Raw genomic sequence first — 19103 nt, 5'->3', positions numbered from 1 at the left:
ATATTTGCCTCTATTCTCTTTCCACCCATTCTATACTTACAGGGGTGTTTAATAGTGGCCTTTTTCAGCCAGGCTACCCCCCCCCCCCCCCCCCCGATGCAGGTTCAGCTTTGTTTAAAGTCAAATCTGCATCAGTGGAAAATACGCGAAAAACGTCTGAATTTTTGACCAATTCGTCGATTCACGTGTTTTCCAAACGGGACGATTTTTCCGACAGTCAAAAAATCAGCACTTGGATTAAATAGGTCGATTGTAAGTTACACCAAAAACTGTTAAAAAGTGCAGAGTTGCCGACTGTTGAAAAAGTCAGAATGGATTACACTTTGATTTTCTCTTATTTATACCAGTATTTCTTAAATTGGTGAAATTCTGTCACACTACCACTTCAGTAATGATCTCTACAATGGAATATAAAAAATGACATGACGCCTGATCTCTTGAATCTAACTTGTTTATTAAACATCTCTATAAATTCGTGAGATAAATGTATCCTTATAAAATATTTTGTAACTGTGGACTATTATGCAATATTATGAACAACAATTGTTTCTGCTTTACTGTAAATTAATGCAGTTATTTTCTGTACTTTTTGCACTTTGAAATCATCAATAAAACAGTTTATAAAGAAAGTAGACAAACTAAACTGGTCTGGGACATTGTAATAGGTTCCCAATCCAGAAAGGAGATGTTAGGAGACGTCAGTTCCTATATAAAAGATGGTCACATACTGCACCAACGTAGTGTTACAGTCAACAATCATTGTGTATGTAACTTTAGGCAGCATCCCGGGGTAGTAATTATTACTACAGGATGCACGTTTAGATCATTTCCCACTATTTACGAGTTTTGGCAGGTGCATCTGGAAAGTCTGGCTGCTGCTTGTAAGGACCCTAATAATGAGGACACATATATATGTGTGCGTTCCCTCTAAGCTTCTTTTGCAGGGTGTCGCACCCTGCCCATTTTTAAAACCTCAAAATGCACCCTGCCCTTTTTGTGTGTGGCACTGTGCACCCTTACTCTGCCCCCCACCGCACTGACATGCCGCTGAGATCTTTCGGTGTGTGCCATCATGTGTAATGGGTATTACGGTGTATGTCATGATGTGTAATGGGCATTATGGTGTGTGGTATAATGTGTAAGAGGCATTACAGTGTATGCCATAATGTGTAATGGTCATTAAGACAGAATATGTAATGGGAATAGCAGAGTATGACTATGTTTAATGGGCATATTCCTAGTGCAGTGTGCAATTTTTTAAATATGTGGGGTTTTTTTGTAATTATACTGTAGGTGTGCAGATTTAAAACACACTTAAATGGATCCCCATTACTGTGACAGTGTAACGGCAGAAGAAAAGTTAAGGTCCCCATACACGCTGTGATAAGCAGCGTGCAATGCAACGCATTATTGGGCGGATCGCATCGCACGTGTGCATTTTGCATACGATGCGCGGGCAGTACAAAAAGTATGTGCAGCACATACTTTTTGTACTGTGCGATGCGATGCCCGCGGGAGCACGCATTGCACGCTGCTTATCGCAGTGTGTATGGGGACCATTAGGGCTTCAGTTTGCCAAAGAAAAATATTCACAAATACCTTTCTACCAACACTAGTTCTGTTCCAAGCAAAGACAACCCTGTTTAACCCCTTCCCGACATTTGACGTACATGTACGTCATGGCCGGGATGTACTTCCCGACACATGACGTACATGTACGTCATGACTTCAAAGCTACAGACGCGGTGACAGAGGGACGATGTCTGCTGTCCCTGACAGCAGACATCCTCCCTCATTGCCCAGGGGGGGCAGAGATGCCCCCCGTCATGGGCGATCGCTGCGATTGGCTGTTCAAACGTGAACAGCCAAAAACAGCGTTTTAATGTGTGATGTGTAAAATTTAGACTCTGCTGCCCCCTAGTGTCCAAAAAAATTAAAGGAGGTGTAAATAATGATTTAAAAATAAAGTTTAGATATGGTCTATGTTAGTTATTAACTATTTTGAGTGGTATGATTATTTGTCTCACAAGCAGAAAATTTTACATTTTGCAAATAGCAAAATGTTCCATTTTTTTACGACATTTTGGTATTTAAAAAAAAAAAAAAAACTGTATCGACCAAAATTTACCACTAATTTAAAGTACAATGTGTCACGGGAAAACAATCTCAAAATCACTGGGATAAGTAAAAGCAAAAAAAAGTTATCCCCACTTAAGTGATACATGTCAGATTTGAAAAAAAGGCCTCTGTCAGGAAGGCAAAAACATGCTGCGTCGGGAAGGGGTTAAGGAGCTCTTGTTTGAGCACAATATTGTGTTGACAGTGACCAATAGATCGGTGGAAAATGCACATTGGTTCAGAAACTGCAGCTGGTCATGAAAATCATCAGCTTTAATAGAATGTTTTCCACATTTGGTTTGGTGAAGTGAAAACGGAGAAACCGCCTGGGTACTGACAATGTTTATTTTTTAAGGCGTTTAATAAACGTAGTGTGTAGGCTTATTCAGATTTACAAATCAGGCACGGCAATTGCCAAATGCCAACTTATCATAATTGCTGTTCCTTTTTCAGTTTGTGATATGATTTAATATATTTAAATTAAATATATTAAAGTTACAGTATTTTAAAAGAACTTTGTATTATTGTATTTATTTTAAGCAATTTTTTTTATATAAAAAGTAATGATATATATAGATAGATTTATATATAATGCCCCTGGACTTGCTCATTGTAATATGGTATAAAATGAACTGGAGAACAATACAATGTTAAATAGTATGAACTGGGGCACTGTGATGTGGTATAATAGGAAATGGGGGCAGTATACAGATGGAGCAGCTCCTGTCGGAGCGGTTACTGGCGATAGAATTGCCATCCGACAGCCTGCGCCAACCAAAAGAAGGAGGCAGGCTTGCACGACACTTGCCCTGATCTGACAGAGCCGGCCGCCACCTCCCCAGTAGCTGCCCGCACCCCCCCTCTAACCCTGCCCGTCTCCCTGAAGCGGAGACAGGCAGGGATTCCGCTCCCTTGAGCCGTGTGACTGGGATGCGCAAGTGTGCGAGACGCTCGTGCATCCCCGTCGGATGGAGCGCCTCTCTGCCAGCTCAGGGGATCTGGCGATTTCCTGAGCTGGCTGAGAGGCGCTCGACCTGTATGTCACTATTACCCGTTTCACATTGCAAAAATAACCCGGTGGATCCTGGGTTTTTGCCCGACAACCAGGGTCTCTATGCGGTGTGAATGTGCCTTTTCAAATTTCCCAGGACCAGCAACCTGGCAATCTGACATGGGTTAAAAGAAGAGTTAAGCCCCATACAAACTACACGAAAGCAGCTGAAATAGTTAGCTATATCGGCTGCAGGCAGCTGAAATTGCCCGTACACCATGAACGCTATCGGCCACTGATACTGTTCGGTGACATCACCGAGACCTGCTGAACATGCAGGATGTTTGGCTATATTGCCAAACTGACCTGCATGTCCAGTAAATATCACTCATTGTTAACGAAGCATGGGCATGCGCATCGGTAACGATATTGAGTGTCCACACTAGACGATATTGTGAACAATGACCCTTAGAAGCCCCTTTCTGAGCAATATTGGAGCTTTAATACTATTATGATCCAGGTTGCTGTGCAGTGTGAACAAGTAACACGGGTCAAGCGACCTGGTTCCTGATCACACTATGGAGTAGGCAGCGCTTGGAGACAGGGTCAGCTCCAAGCGCTGCCTCCTCCCCCGCACCCAATGATGCACCGTGACCCCGTCCCTCCCTGTCTGACATCAGTGACCCAGGTGCGACCCGTCATTTGCGATGTGAAAGGGGTACTAGTGAATTGGGGATACGTTGTTGCATAGTGTGTACTAGCAGCCCTACAAATGTGATATAATGTGAATTCGGCACTACTATGGTTCTTAAAACGAACTGGGGCTTTAGTATAGGGCATACCATTAACTGCTGCTGTGGAGAGGAGTCCCTCTAGAACACAGGTTCTCAAACTCGGACCCGAAACAGGGCATGTTTTGCAGGTGAGTTAAGGTGCATACACACTGTACAATATTTTTGACCAATTTCGTTCATTTTGGCCCTTCTGAACGATATTGGTCAAAATATATTTTAGCGTGTATGCGACGAACAAGGAATGATGATGTGCATACCCGCCAGTTGTTCATCAAGGTTGCTCGTCAACTGTTCATGCATCTCAATTTGAATATCTTAAAAAAAAAAAAAAAAAAAGCCTACAAAAACTGTAGCTAAATCTTTCATCTTTTGTCAAGATCTTTCATCATCTTTCCTCCAGCACACTGGGTTCAAGGGAAATTGGTCATCAATGTCTTTCAATGAAATAGTCAACAACAAAAAAATTGGACAGTGTGTATGCACCTTTAGCTCCACCTGAGGATCTTTAAAAAATGTGTCAGTGAGTAATGAGTACACCTGTGCTAGGTACCCTGGAAAATGTGAACCGTGTGAGCACATGAGGATCGAGTTTGAGAACCACTGCTCTAGACTGTTTATAGTTAGGAAAATGGGCAGGTCGGTGAGAAGCTACATGTCTGTACCCCACATTAGTCCGCAGAATTCCCTGACACTACTATGGGAGTAGATCTACTAATTACAGGACAGTTTTGACAAAGTTACTTATTTTCATTATAACAAGATGGGCAAACAGCACAACTGCATGTGCATCAAGTTATGAGAACATAAAAACCAAGTGAGGCATAAAAATAAACATATGCAAAATGAAATAGTTTAATCCCAAAATAAAAAGGGTACTCAAGGGGGAAATCCGCAAACTGCAAAAGCATTAGGAATGTTAGCAAGTCCTGTCCTAATGTAAGCTGCTTTGGGACTGGCAAAGCAAGAAAATGTTCCAGTTCATACACAAAAGGTATGATCTTCCCACAGACTCCTAACAACAGTGATGGCTTTTCAACAATAAACGCCTCAGCTACACTTACAAAAACAAGGCACACATATTGGAAGCATTTCAGATGGTAATACTATTCTCCACGACATATGCGGGGGAAGGCAATGTGTGGCAATCCAACTGCTGTGAACTACATATCCCAGCATACCCAATCACGGTTTTGTTGTTAGGTTTTGATAAAACTGTGGCAAGGTATGCTGTGATGTATAGTTATCCAGCGCTGGAGTGCCACACATATTCAAATTATCACGGGCATACTTTATACGGGCATATGTTATATTCAATCCAGGATTCTGGACTTTTCGCCTGCTTCCAACAGTAATTCGACTGTTGGTATTCAATGTACTGAAAGTCTGAAAATTGTCAAAAACGGCCACAAATTGTCGGAGAATGGCCTCACTCGCCACCGTCCCTTACCTCACAGCAACAGCAAGTGATCTCACTAAATGTTACCATTGGACAATCAGAAGGCATAAACATACATTAAGCCACTGTGGTTTCACAACTAAAGTCATTGTGGACATAACTCCTGGGGGTGATTTAATTGTTTTGCAGGACCAATTTCCCATCTAAAGTGACAGGAGATAAGGTGCGACAATTCAATTTTTTTTCCCAATCTCCAAGCGCCGGGACCGCCGATCGCTACAATGGGGGCAAACCCAGCACCAAGTTAAGCTGCTTGGCTTCCTCCAGCCTCTGTGCACCCCTAGCATACCCATTTTAACTGCCCCACAAACCGGGTCAGGGCCTGGGTAGGATTCCCGGGAAAAAGGACCCAGGTTTTTTTTCCCAGGTACCCCATTCACACTGCCGCTGACCCGGGCCAACGAGGTAAAAACCCGGGTTTTTATGGTGGTGTAAAAGGGTTATTAGAACCTTGTGTCTATACCAAATACAAATGAGCTCCCCACCCCCTATAATGTACACCCTGAAAGTTCTGCTACAAGAACAACTAGACCGAGTTACCCATTTTTTTCCACTCAGGCCATCCAATTTGGTCGCCTGAACAAAAAAACAAAAAACAAAAACCATTTACTCCCTTAAACACACAGGTTCATAGAAACCAGTGTTGTCAGCCACCACAGCCCTGTTTTTTCTTAAAAATTGGTCTGATTTTTCGGATCTGGTTTCGCTCGCCTGAGGCAAGTGAAACAAAATCCCCGATAAGCAGCAGCTCACGCCGGCTTATCTGGGCTAATTGGATAGCTACTTGGATAACACCGGCTCAACCATTATCCGCGATCACCAGTAACTGGATACAGCTGAAAGTATGATCTAATAACATGTTTAAATTAACTTATAATGCAAACATTTTTATTCATGTTTCCGCTGCCTTACAGATGGAGGAGAACGCATGCCAAGACTACTGTCTCAGATATTTGACTAATACCTGACTTCTGTAGAATTCTCCAACCTCCCAGACAAGGGATCTGTGCCTCTGGCCATCCTCAACAAGCCAGCTTTTGTCACTACTAGGAATGCTGGCATGCTGCTTTGCTGTGATCTTCAATAGCTAAACTAAAGGAGTTAAAAGGAAAGATCTTTTGTTGGGATAAACAAAAGATGAAGTAACAACCAGAATTCCCAGAAATCACAGTCCTGGCTGCATGCACTCAGTGGCTCCTCAGTGCAGACATCAGGTTACATACATAATGCTAAAATGGGCCGGTGGCCACAGCACATCCCATTGTTGGATTACATCAGAACTGGGCAGGCTTGGATGGGATCGCATGCCATACATTGTATACAAAAGGACTGCACACGCTATATCGCATGCAATCCTCTGGGGCAGCTTCCCCGCTAAGAGAAGTCACCCTCGTATATGGGCTGGGGGGAGGGGGGTTTAAGCCAGGAGTGGTCGTCGGGTGGCAGTTGGCAGGTGTTGTGTGCTGCTGGGAGTGTTGGTCAGGAGGCGGAGGGTTGCGGTGGCGGAGGTGCGGCCTATGAACAAGTCACACTGTGCAGGCACGCCGAGGTCGGGAACAGTTGAGCAGTGGCTGAGTCTAATCCCAAAACCCCGGGATTGGACACGCCAACCCCATGATTGCATACGCCAACGCCGGGATTGAAATCCCGGACATTTTGGGACCAAATTCCGGGATCCCGCCAATCCCGGGATTGGCCACACTAGATGGAGATAAAGGGGTCTACTTAGAAAGTCTTGGGAATAGATGTACTAAGCCTTGAAAAGTGATAAAGTGGAGAGTGATAAAGTACCAGCCATGCTTGAAAAAGGACAGGTAGGTGCTAGTTGAATGGTACTTTTTCACTTTCCACTGTATCACTTTAAAAGGCTTAGTACATCTGACCTTTGGAGAGAGATAAAGCAGTCTGAGATCAAGTACCAACATACCAGGTACATCAGAAAGATAAAGTACCCATTCATACAATCTCAATTGATTGTAAGATGGATTGTATGCACATTGTGTGTACACAATCATACAATCACACAATCTCCCGACCCCGGGAGATTGGAGGGTTGGTCTTCTGATCTGACGTGCTGCACGTAAGATCAATTGGGATTGGGGGCAGATTGCATGTGCTTTTAAGCACATGCAATCTGTCTTTAGATGGCTCATACAACCAGAGTCATGTGACACTCCCTCCCTGACTAGCAGAGAAAAGAGGGCAGCTTCCGGGCGGCCCGTGACAGTGAAGATGCTGGGAGACTCAGAAGTATCCAAGCGTCAGATGGACGGGTGGCTGAAGAGAGCGGTGGATGTCCTTTCGCACAATTCTGTCACTACTCTGAAAACTGTTTTCAGAGGACTGCTGCATTCGGGCTATTTAATCATGTCATAACGCAGCAGTCGTGAGCAGATAGGTAGTTGCTGGCAACCTGTAAATTAAAAAAAAAAATTGATATTTGGTACTCCTATCCTTTTGATCCTAGTAGGCCAGCCCCCTATTAAAATGAAGCTTCAATCATGCAGCAAATGGATTGTATGATGGATTGTATGACAGATTGGGAGTACAAAAACCACCAAGGACTGCCAGGGAGTTGAAGGGAAATTGGACACAATCATGAGCGCAATCGATCTTAAGATCGATCTTTCTGATGTATGGCCACCTTGAGACTGTAAAATGGCAGTTGGAGCCAGGCTTTGTACATCTGGCCAAAAGTACCAGCCATGCTACAGGCTGTTTGAGAAACCACAGGATTGTACCTGGTTGGAAGGTAACTTCTTCCTCCCACGAGGGTTCAGAGTTACCAATATCGCTGTATGGGGATACTAAGGAAGCACTCATTACATTGTAGTAAAGAACAAGCTTCAAATGCTAAAAAAGGACAAATTGGGGAGCTTTCACTACACTATAACATCCCTTTTCAACGATATGATCAGATCGGATCGCAAGGCACATCTGATTTGCATACAATCTTGACTATATAGTGCTGATCTGCACTATATAGTCAAGGCAGCCAAGACTTTCTGGCTTGGGATACGTGAACACGGATCGGATCGGGGTTAAAACCCTTGCGATCTGCATCCGATGCCAATCCAATGTTGACTATATCGTCAACATCGGAAGGCAAATTGTACCGTGTGTACACACTATAAGAGCCTTTGGCAAAGCTACAATGTACAATCTTATAACTACACTGTGAGGCAAACAGAACACCAGTAACTTGCAAATACAATATTTGTGATCATAGTTTTGTGATTTGCTCAACCAATGAGATGAATAGTTCTTTTGTGAAGGCCTAATAATGAACTTGAATAGTTTGAATATACTTGCTCATGGTAATGAGGTCAGCCCTCGGGTGATTCTTTTACAGAATAAAAGCTTGCCTGGCTGTCTGTACTAAATTACTCTGTTCCCATTTCTTCTGTAATTTTATATGTGGAACACACTGTATACTAAAGACACCTTTTTAACTATAGTTTACACCATAAAGCCAATTCCTTCAGATGTTGACAGAAACGTTAATATTTCTAATATATTTGAATGTTTATATATAATAATATAATCCCATCTGCCTACTGTACTTTTGTGAGGCAAATAAGTAAGAGGTATATGTAATCGGATGCGGTTATGATTTTGAGGATTAATCCCATTGCCTTCTAAATTATTGTTGTTTAAATCAACTGGCCTAATCACGTTGGTTCACAGAAAATCACTCTTCTACATACACCCATAAGACATTGATGAATGAGAATTAAGTCAGACGATGCCTGAGGTTTCCATCAAATTAAGTACAAAAAAAATCTATGCACACTATTCAGTTTTAAGCCAATTACATCAGTTTTGTGTTGTATCAAAATGGTCCAATTGTAGAGCGAGGACTGTCTACAGCAGGACCCTGGGGAAGCCAGGCGCTTATTACATATTAAGGGCCCCATACATCAGCAATTAATTGTGACAATTTTCAGATATGGAGATGATTGCCACAATTAATTTTAGATGTGTGGGCTCCCCCTTTTGGCAATCCCAATCAAAATCGCCAATCGATTGCTTAATCAGGTTTTTAAACAGGTTTAATAATCTGGTATTATCTGCAGATCATTTCTATATGTGTGGGCATTCCCAATTCGTCTTCTTCATCTATTTACATTATGAACAGCAATCGATTGGGCAATTTCCAGATATGAAGATGCAATCTTTAGATGGAAAAATCTGCCGATCACTGAAATAAATCTGTAATGTGTGGGCAAAGTCAGATAGATTGTAAAATCCATTTATCTGGCCAAAATATCCCTATATCTGAAAATCCATAAATTGTGATTGCTGATGTATGGGGCCCATTAGAGATTATAGGGCTGATTCGTAGGTGAATGCAAAGTGAATGAGGTTGGGGGCAGCTGTGGAAGTTAGATTCTCTAGTGCAGTGGTTCTCAAACTCAGTCCTCAGGACCCCACACCGTTCACGTTTTCCAGGTCACCCGACAGGTGGACTCATTACTCACTGACATTTTAAAAGAGCCTCAGGTGTAGCTAATTACTTACCTGCAAAACATGCACTGTGTGGGGTCCTGAGGACTGAGTTTGAGAACCTGTGCTCTAGTGCATTGGTAGTCAACTTCAGCCCTCAAGAGCTACCAACAGTTAACAGTTTCCAGGTCTCTTTACAGAACCACAAGCGAAGTAATTAGCTCCACCTGTGGATCTTTTAAAATGTACCAGTGAGTAATGAGTGCACCTGCTGGGTGGGCTGGAAAATGTGAACTGTTGGTAGCTCTCGAGGACTAGAGTTGGCTACCACTGCTCTTGTGTAAATGCTACATTCCCTAAAGCTAATGCAGCAGTCCGTGCATCTGCAAGTGGAAAGCTGCCACACTCACTGTCATTATGCTAATGCCCTAACTGGCACTTGTGCCCGTGCACTAAGATCCACTCGACCCAGAATCAGCCCCTGTATTTGCACAAATACAATCTAAACTAAGAATAATAATGAAACAATTAAATAAAAGTGACAATCATTAAATGTACAAGTATCAACTGTGCACCTATTGCAATTGGATGTTGTACTTGAGGCATGTCGTAACTTCATCCAAAACAAAGTAGGCAATTCAAATGACTTCCCCTGCAGTTGACACTAGGGGGCAAAACAATTCAATTGTTGCTCCATTCGGACACCCGTTAGTTTTGGGAGAGACATTTTTTATGGCTAATCACCATCTATTTGTGTGCCTCAACACAAAACTAACGCAACAATAGAATTGCTCTGATAGGTGCCCAAAGTGGCAATATTTAATTCATCCAATAGAATTGTTACAATTAACCTACAGTTACTTTTCTGATATTATAATTGGTTTGTTGTTCCTGATTAAAATAATCAAAGATAAAGAGGTGATGACTTATTTTATTTAATTGCCCTGTGACTAGGCTCACATTACTTGCAGGTATGCTCAATGGACTGGGACCACTTGCAACATTTCCACGTATGGAAGTAAAACAGAATGAACACCTTTATAACCTCAGGAGCTCAGCTGAAGTGGAATCGACTCTTATTATAAGCAACCTCATTGGGATTTTAACCTAAACTGATTCTCAGAGGCTGCCTTAAATGGGTTTCCTTTCTCAGGACATGCAATGTGTCTCATCCTTTTTTCTCTCTCTTTGTCTCCTTTGCCCTTATTAAATATCTTTATACATATTGATTCCCCGCTAATTAACTCTGCTGGTTTGAAACATTTAACAACGTGTAGGGACTCTTTAGCAAATGCCTAATACCCCGTTCTCACTGCAAGGCAAATTACCGGGTCTAGCATGTCGACCCGGTGATTTGCCTTTTAACGCAGGTTTTTTGCAGTGTGTACTGTCTGCATACTCGGATCTCACACATGGGTAAAACCCTTCTTTTTACCCGTGTTTGCAGACACGGGTTGAACCGTTCACACTGCAATAAAACCTGTGTTAAAACTCAAATTACCGGGTAGAACTGCTTCACTCGGGAATTTGCCGAGCAGTGAGAACGGGAGTCTCCTACATTGCAAGCTCACTGCACACCTCTATGGGTAGGAGGCAAAACGTGTGATTCAGATAGATGTGGCTTAAGGTGCGTACACACGTACAGATTTTTCTGTCTGATCTATTTGGAGGGAACTAAAACCTGGAAACGTATGGGAGCAAATGACAATCAAAAATTTCCACCCAAATGCAGTAAAACAGAAAAAAGTATATGCTTTGAGAAATTTGTTATATCAGAATGATTTACACAATTTGTCTGAGCGATCACTCTCTGTTTTCAAGTGCTATGCGCATAGCACCCGACCCTTTGAGTCGCCCCTGCTGCAGAATCAATGTCTCGGATTGCTTCTGAGCTGGGCCAGCTCGGATTGCATGCGATCCTGCCACCCGGAAAGGTCCCGGGGCGGCTCAAGGGAGAACTGTGTGCCGCTGCAGCATGGCCTTTGTTAACAAGGACCTCCCTCAATCAGACATGCTGGATGCGGGAGGGGGTAGTTAACGACGCGGGAGGGCACACATCGGTAACAACATTAAGTGTACACACTAGAAGATAAAGGAAAGGATATATTGTAGAATGTAGAATAGATATCTTTCACTTTCTCTTCCAATGTGTATGGGGCTTTTGATGCATTGCTGTCTACAGGTTCGGGGGCACTATTACAGAAGCCCCTGATAAACTAACTGATAGACTGTATTAGCAATGTTAGATACCCATATGAGTGCGCACCTGCATTTCTTTTTCATTCTCATAACTTCATGCGATATCTGAAACATCTTAGTAAATGACTGTCATTGTCCTAAAGGCCACCATACACTGGGGTGACTTTTTTGTGCTGAGAAGACACCCGGGACCTTTCACATACGATATATCGCATGCGATCTCAGCCAAGCCTGTGATACCACAGATCGCATCTGCAGCAAGTGCAGCACACATGCTCCGGTGCTATGCGCACAGGACCGTGCATCGCATCTGATGTCAATCACATGCAATTTGGACGCTTTTCATGCAACTGATCACCGCAAGCACATGAGAACAGTCCACATCACATGTATATCACCTAGTGCATGGGTATTTTCTGCCAACAATAAGGTGTCAAAATAATTCAATCACAGATCATGGTCAGCTTCAGTGCCACACAAGCTGGAACCAGCGTTGTCAGACTGCAATAGGAGTTAACCCATTGTGTAAAGTCCTAAGCCACACTGGACTCAGTGCTGGCTGCAGGTACTCCGTTCAATAACCCTCTGTGCTGGATCACTGGGATTCAGCTCTCCCAGTCCTCCAACCCTGAGACAATGGTCCCAGTGGCAGGGACTCTGTTGCAGTGTACTGGGAGTTAATCTAATGCATTGCTGTTGGATCCATCTCAAGAGCTACGACGCATCTATGAAATAAATTATATGTGCACCGAGCCTAGCACTGAACACTCATTTATATATGGCACCGCGGCAGAAGAGTTATCCCCTGTAGTGTCACAGATGCTAACTTGGTCATGTGAGAGGAGTAGGCATCAGGACAGGGACCTGGCCACACCCATCCAAAGGCTAAAAACGGTACCTGATCCACAAGATGTAGCAAATGGACCTAACCACATACAAGTCAGCAGTGAATCAGGGTTTGGTTAACACTGTGCAAAGGTCAGCCATATTGGTTTAAAGTAACCACACAAGCCAGCCAACCAAATGCAGACTTCTGCGGCAAGCTAAAAGCACAAATAAACTGTTTTCCTAGACATAAGCCTGAAACCAGGCAAAGATCTCCAAAAAGCCTTAACTAAAATGATTGCAATAGCCAAATAAAGCTCAATGAATCCAGCCTCTTGACAACTTGATTGTGTGATTAATGATTATCACTTTAAAACCACAAAAGTATCCTGTAAAACTGCAACATACTAATAAAAGAATGCTATGACATAATTACAACACAACACAGGTGTATCCTGACAGGTTGCGAAGTCAGTGATTAGGTTGATCAGCAGATTTTCATTTAGTTTATCTTCAGACAAGAACACAGCAAGTTATAGAAAAGAAAGTAAGCTTCAAATCACGTTAATAACATAATGTATGCCCATGGTGGCAACATGCAGTGAACAATGCATTCTGAAATACAAATGGGGGGGGGGGGGGGGAGCAGGGTCTGGTGCTGCAACCTGCAGGAGCCGGAGGCCCGCACCTCAAACTCTGCCCTGTATGCTGCCTGCCGTCTTCTGTGACCTGACTTCTGCGCCACCCAGCCGTGGCTCACAATATCGGCTGTGAGAGCCACAGCCGGGCGGCGCAGGAGTCAGGACAGAAAGCAGGTCTGTCCGCTGTAATATCCCTTGGCAACAAGCTATTTCAGTCCCTCTTGGCAACAAGCATGAAGCCCCTAGCAATGAGAATGTAGAAAAGTGGCAAATATGTAATGGGCATTACGGCGTGTTATATAGTATGTAATGGGCATCATGTGTGGCCTTATGTGTAATCAGCATTATGGCATGTGGCTTTGTGTGTAATGGGTATTACAAAGTTTGCTAAAATGTGCAATGGGCATAACTGTGTGTGGTATAATGTGTGATGCCACGCCTCGTTTCTATTAGACCATGACCCCTTTTTGCCAAGCAAGGGCCCCGCCTGCTACAAATCGGGGGGCACTGAGCTCACTGTCGGGTAATGAGGATTCCTCTGCACTGTAACCCCCAGGTAACGAGGGTGCAACCCTGTATAACTGACTTTTTTTTAGCAGGGGGGGGAAACATTTCTAGTTACACCTCTGATGGTAATGCTGTCAAAGGCAGGGTTGCAAATATGCTGCTTTACTGAATCCAGGGCAGATTGTACGAAGCTTAGCCCCACCCTCCATCCCTGCTTAGTCTGCGGTCCATGTGCAGCACAAGTGGGGATGTCCATCAATGGATAAAACTATGAATGGTTTTCAAAATGATGATTTCATGCAAACAACGCTAAGCACCAATGGAGACCATCAACCAATAAGCTTCACTTATAATTGGTAGCCATTTATTGTAAACTCCTTCCTTCTTTCCAATATTATCATATACATGCAAAAAGAACAAAGAAACTAACACTCAGGTGTTGGAATAAGTTATCACGTAGGAATCATTTTATTCCAAAACAAAGCGCATAATATCTCAGATGAGGCCTGCCAGTGCTGGAGGTGAGTTGGCACAGATACTCGGGTCTAGATGAGCTTATGAGAGCAGACACAATCAGATCAGGAAGTGCTGGTGAGAGAACGCACAAACACTGGGGACAGGAAACAGGTAACACCGAGCGGGAGAAGGCACTGGAGCCAGTCAATGCAGGGTTGGAGAAGGAACACACACTTGTTAGGCAGCATTGGGTGGGAGTGAACACAGACACTCATCAGGCAGTGCTGGGTGAGAACAGACAAAGACAGTCGCCAAGTCGCATCAAGTTGGAGCAGACAGAAAGAAACAAATTGAGAGAAAAGAAGATATAGGTTACAATAGGCAAAAAAGGGGCAGACTACATGGGCCAAGTAGTTCTTATCTGACGTCAGTTTCTGTGTCTACTCCCGCTCAATGCTACTTGGGACAGATCAAGAAGATAGGGTGTGGTCAGAAGGTCGACATGCAATAGGTCAACACAATGAAAAATGTCAACATGGAAAAAGGTCAACATGAGTGTTTCAGATTTTTGTGTGCCTATGTCGACACTGACACCATATTAGTGTACCGCTGCATTCGCCACACTATTACATTTTCCTTCTATGCTCACTGGGATGGAAAAGTATGTAGGTTTAAAAAAAAAAAAAATGATGATGAAAAACTCATGTCGATCTAATGCATGTCAACCTCTCATGTGTTGACCAATAGTGGTCGACCTATTGACCACATACTAAGAAGATAATCAATGTAGGCAGTAATGTCTGTGTGCAAAAACGCTATGAGCAGGCGACAGTGGAATGGTGCAGACACAGATCAGACAGTTGTGGGAGGGAGCAGACAGACTCAGATACAACAGTTCTGGCAGTTCTGGCAGTGAAAATAGAGAGCTCTGGATCAGACCATGCTGGTAGGGTGACACTCAATTCAGGCAGTAACTAATAAAAGCAGAAAGCTATGGGAGAACGCTGGGAGCAGCAGCCCTCTATGCCCACTTAGCCCAGGCAGTGCGATGCACGAGCAGACACTCAGAAAAGCCAGAAAGCAGTACAGGATGGCTGCAGAAAGATGCAAATACTCAATGTAGGCAGGGTGAGCAGGGGCAGACAGACACTAAGGGCCGTATTCAAATGCTTTAACGCCCAATGGAGCTATTCAAATGTAGCTCCGTTCAGGCACATCTGGGTGGCGGCATTTCAGCCAAGCTAAAACTGTAAAAAGTCACCAGTTTGAGCGCTCAGAGGGAACTTAGCAGCGTGGCTAAACCGACCTTAATGAGCAGGATAAAAGCGATATATGGATAGGGTGCAATATAACAATAGAATCAGGCCAGCAATTCCAGGTGGGAGCAGATCGATGCAAAGATTAGACACTGCTGGAAGAAAGCAGGTAGACACTCAAAGCTACCAGACCATTAGATCAAACATAACTTGCTGGAAGCGAAAGGTAGGAACAGACGCTCAGAGTAGGCAGCGATCGGTGGGAGTAGACCGCAATCAGTGGGAACAGACACTAAGAGCAGGCAGCAATGTCAGGGGTAGCATTACTGCCTCACAGCACTGAGGTCTGATTCCCACATGGCCCTCCCTGTGCTTGAGCAGGGAATTTCCTCCCTCATTCCAAAAAAAAAAAGTTTTTGGGTACCTACCGGTAAATCATTTTCTCGTAGTCCATATGGGATACTGGGTTCAATACTATGGGGTTCACGGCTAGTGGTACCCCACTGACCTGAGTGACCACCTCCTAGATTTGCGTGGACCAAGTATAAATGGCCTTAGACATCCAACAACTGGCCAGTACTGGGCATTGAGAAGCCCCACTAGCCGTGAAAACCATAGTATTGAACCCAGTATCCCATTGGACGGTAGAGAAATATACTGGTAGTCTAATTGGCTTCCAACAAATTAACCCTAAAGTGAATGTGTGTGCATGTGCATGTACATGTAATGGGGGGACCGCAATGGGTGGGAGCAGACACAAGGAGCAGGGTCTAGAAAGATCAGACATACACTAAGTGCAAGGGCAGTGCTAAGGGTTATGGTATGCTAGGTTGACATTCATTAAGTCAACACCGGTGAAAAACTTGTGTCAACCTTTTGACTGTGGACCATTATATTGTGGACCTACAGCTTGTTTCAACCATGAGTATTTGGTCCTTTTAGTGGTGTCGACCATAGCGTGCCAACCTAATAAATGTCGACCTGGGGTCCGGATACCGTGTTACGTGATAACAGACAGGGCTGTATGAGGGTAGACACCACCAAGTGAGGGGGTAGGCACAAGCTGCACTGACCACAGAGTGTGGTGGAAGCAGACACAAACAGCACTGAGTGAGTGTGTGAGCGGGCACAGGCAGCACTGAGTGGGGAGCGGGCACAGGCAGCACTGAGTGGGGAGCGGGCACAGGCAGCACTGAGTGGGGAGCGGGCACAGGCAGCACTGAGTGGGGAGCGGGCACAGGCAGCACTGAGTGGGGAGCGGGCACAGGCAGCACTGAGTAAGGGTGGGAGCAGGCACAGACAGCAGTGTGTGAGGAGGGGGGGAGCAGGCACAGACAGCAGTGATTATAAGGATGAGGTGGCAACCCTAGCAGTGAGTGAGTAGGGGGGGGAGCAGGCACAGATAGCAGTGAGTGAGAAGGGGGGGGGAGAGCAGGCACAGACAGCAGTGAGTGAGGGGGGGCAGGCACAGACAGCAGTGAGTGAGGGGGGGCAGGCACAGACAGCAGTGAGTGAGGTGGGGGGGAGCAGACACAGACAGCAGTGAGTGAGAAGGGGGGGAGCAGGCACAGACAGCATTGAGTGAGGAGGAGGGGAGCAGGCACAGACAGCATTGAGTGAGGAGGAGGGGAGCAGGCACAGACAGCATTGAGTGAGGAGGAGGGGAGCAGGCACAGACAGCATTGAGTGAGGAGGGGGGGGGAGCAGGCACAGACAGCAGTGAGTGAGGAGGGGGGGGAGCAGGCACAGATAGCAGTGAGTGAGGAGGGGCAGGCACAGACAGCAGTGAGTGAGGAGGGGGGGAGCAGGCACAGACAGCAGTGAGTGAGGAGGGGGGGGAGCAGGCAAAGACAGCAGTGAGTGAGGAGGGGGGGAGCAGGCACAGACAGCAGTGAGTGAGGAGGGGGGGGGGGAGCAGGCACAGACAGCAGTGAGTGAGGAGGGGGGGGGGAGCAGGCACAGACAGCAGTGAGTGAGGAGGGGGGGGAGCAGGCACAGACAGCAGTGAGTGAGGAGGGGGGAACAGGCACAGACAGCAGTGAGTGAGTAGGTGGGGGGGAGCAGGCACAGACAGCAGTAAGTGAGTGAGGAGGTGGGGGAGCAGGCACAGACAGGAGTGAGTGGACGGAAGAGGCGCAGACAGTACTAGTGTGTGAGGGGTGAGCAGTCACAGACAGTGACTGAGGAGTGAGCAAGGAAGTTTGGCTGAGAGTAAAGACAGTCTGAGAAAAATGAGTACACTCTGTCCCAGGCCTTTTTCTAATCCCGCCTCCTTGTAAATCCCGATTCGCTGACTATCCTGCCACTTCATCACATATTGCTTCCTATTGGATATCCGCCTCATCTCCCTGATAGGGGGGCGGCTCCCGTGTTTGGGCCCTCTCTGAGTCTCCTGGGTATTTGGGGCGGCATGTCGGTAGGGCAGTTAGTGACAGATAGTGTGTTTGCGATTGGATGCTCATCTCCCAGTCCCCGTGTCTCTCACCGCTTCGTGTCTCCACTTTTTCCGAGTCCCCGAGCCTCTTCTCCGCCAGCAACCGACAGCAGCGCGAGGGCGCCCCAATCCCCAGCTCTCGCGAGAACACCATGGGCGGGGCACACGCCTGCCTCGTGACGTACGACACTGCCAGCTGACTGTCAGCGGAATCGGGCGGGGCCAAACGATGGCAAATCAGTGGGCGGAGCTATGACAGGCCACAACAGCGCGACGGGGCGGGGCTACGAGACGTGACTGACAGATAAGGTCGTGGCTTCGGGAGACCGGTCTTTCATTTGCAGGGATGATAAGCGTGGATGGGAGCAGAGCGCACCCTGCCGTTCATTATACGATACTGCACAGAGGTGTAATCAGGGACCAGATATTTTTTTGCTATTGCGGCTCTCAGCTGTTTGTTGGAAATCAGTGTCATAGTTTTCAGACCCCCTTGGGTCAGTAGCCGTGTCCAGTGGTCCCGTCGCTGCTGATGAGAAGCGAAATCTAAAGGAAACCGTGGCTCATAAATGCGATATTTTAGTTTGATTTATTTATTAGTTTAGTCAGGGATTAAAGTGGTCATGCAGAGGTGGGGGAACTCCTTTATCTATTCCACCGAATTACCTGCCCTATCCTCCCCCCCAATTAGGCAGAACCAGGGCAAGTGATATGGTTTTTGACATTCCCCTGCAAACTAGAATGCTTTTCTGTGAGAATTATACCCCTTTTACACTGCCGCAAAACCCCGGGTCTTCAGCGGGTCAGACCCGGGTCAGCAGCGCTGTAAATGGGACACGACAGTGTTAACCCCTGAGTTTAGTGATATTTTCTGGCTGGCAATGGTAGTGACCTATGCAAGCTTTATTCCAATAGCGGCGCTCTTTTCCTAATGTATAGTGACGTTTTGGAATATGCTGTATCGGTTGCAGAGATGCTTTTCC

The 19103-nt window shown here is 45.3% G+C and overlaps 1 protein-coding gene across 4 annotated transcripts in view; it reads right to left on the bottom strand.

Moving 5' to 3' along the window:
• The window catches only part of LOC146057831 (cyclic AMP-dependent transcription factor ATF-7-like), an 85885-nt gene extending 67558 nt beyond the window's left edge, over positions 1–18327 (bottom strand). For all 4 annotated transcript variants that reach the window (XM_083169561.1, XM_083169563.1, XM_083169562.1 and 1 more), the window contains exon 1: positions 18175–18327. In XM_083169561.1, the coding sequence (XP_083025687.1) occupies positions 18175–18277 (103 nt within the window). In that variant the 5' untranslated portion in view covers positions 18278–18327. The remainder of the gene's footprint in view (positions 1–18174) is intronic.
• Between the last annotated feature and the right edge of the window lie 776 nt (positions 18328–19103).

Source organism: Crinia signifera, chromosome 2 (genome assembly GCF_055691185.1).
Source record: "Crinia signifera chromosome 2, ASM5569118v1, whole genome shotgun sequence".
NCBI lineage: Eukaryota > Metazoa > Chordata > Amphibia > Anura > Myobatrachidae > Crinia > Crinia signifera.
Note: the sequence above shows the minus strand (reverse complement) of the source record. Positions and strands in the feature narration are given on the sequence as shown.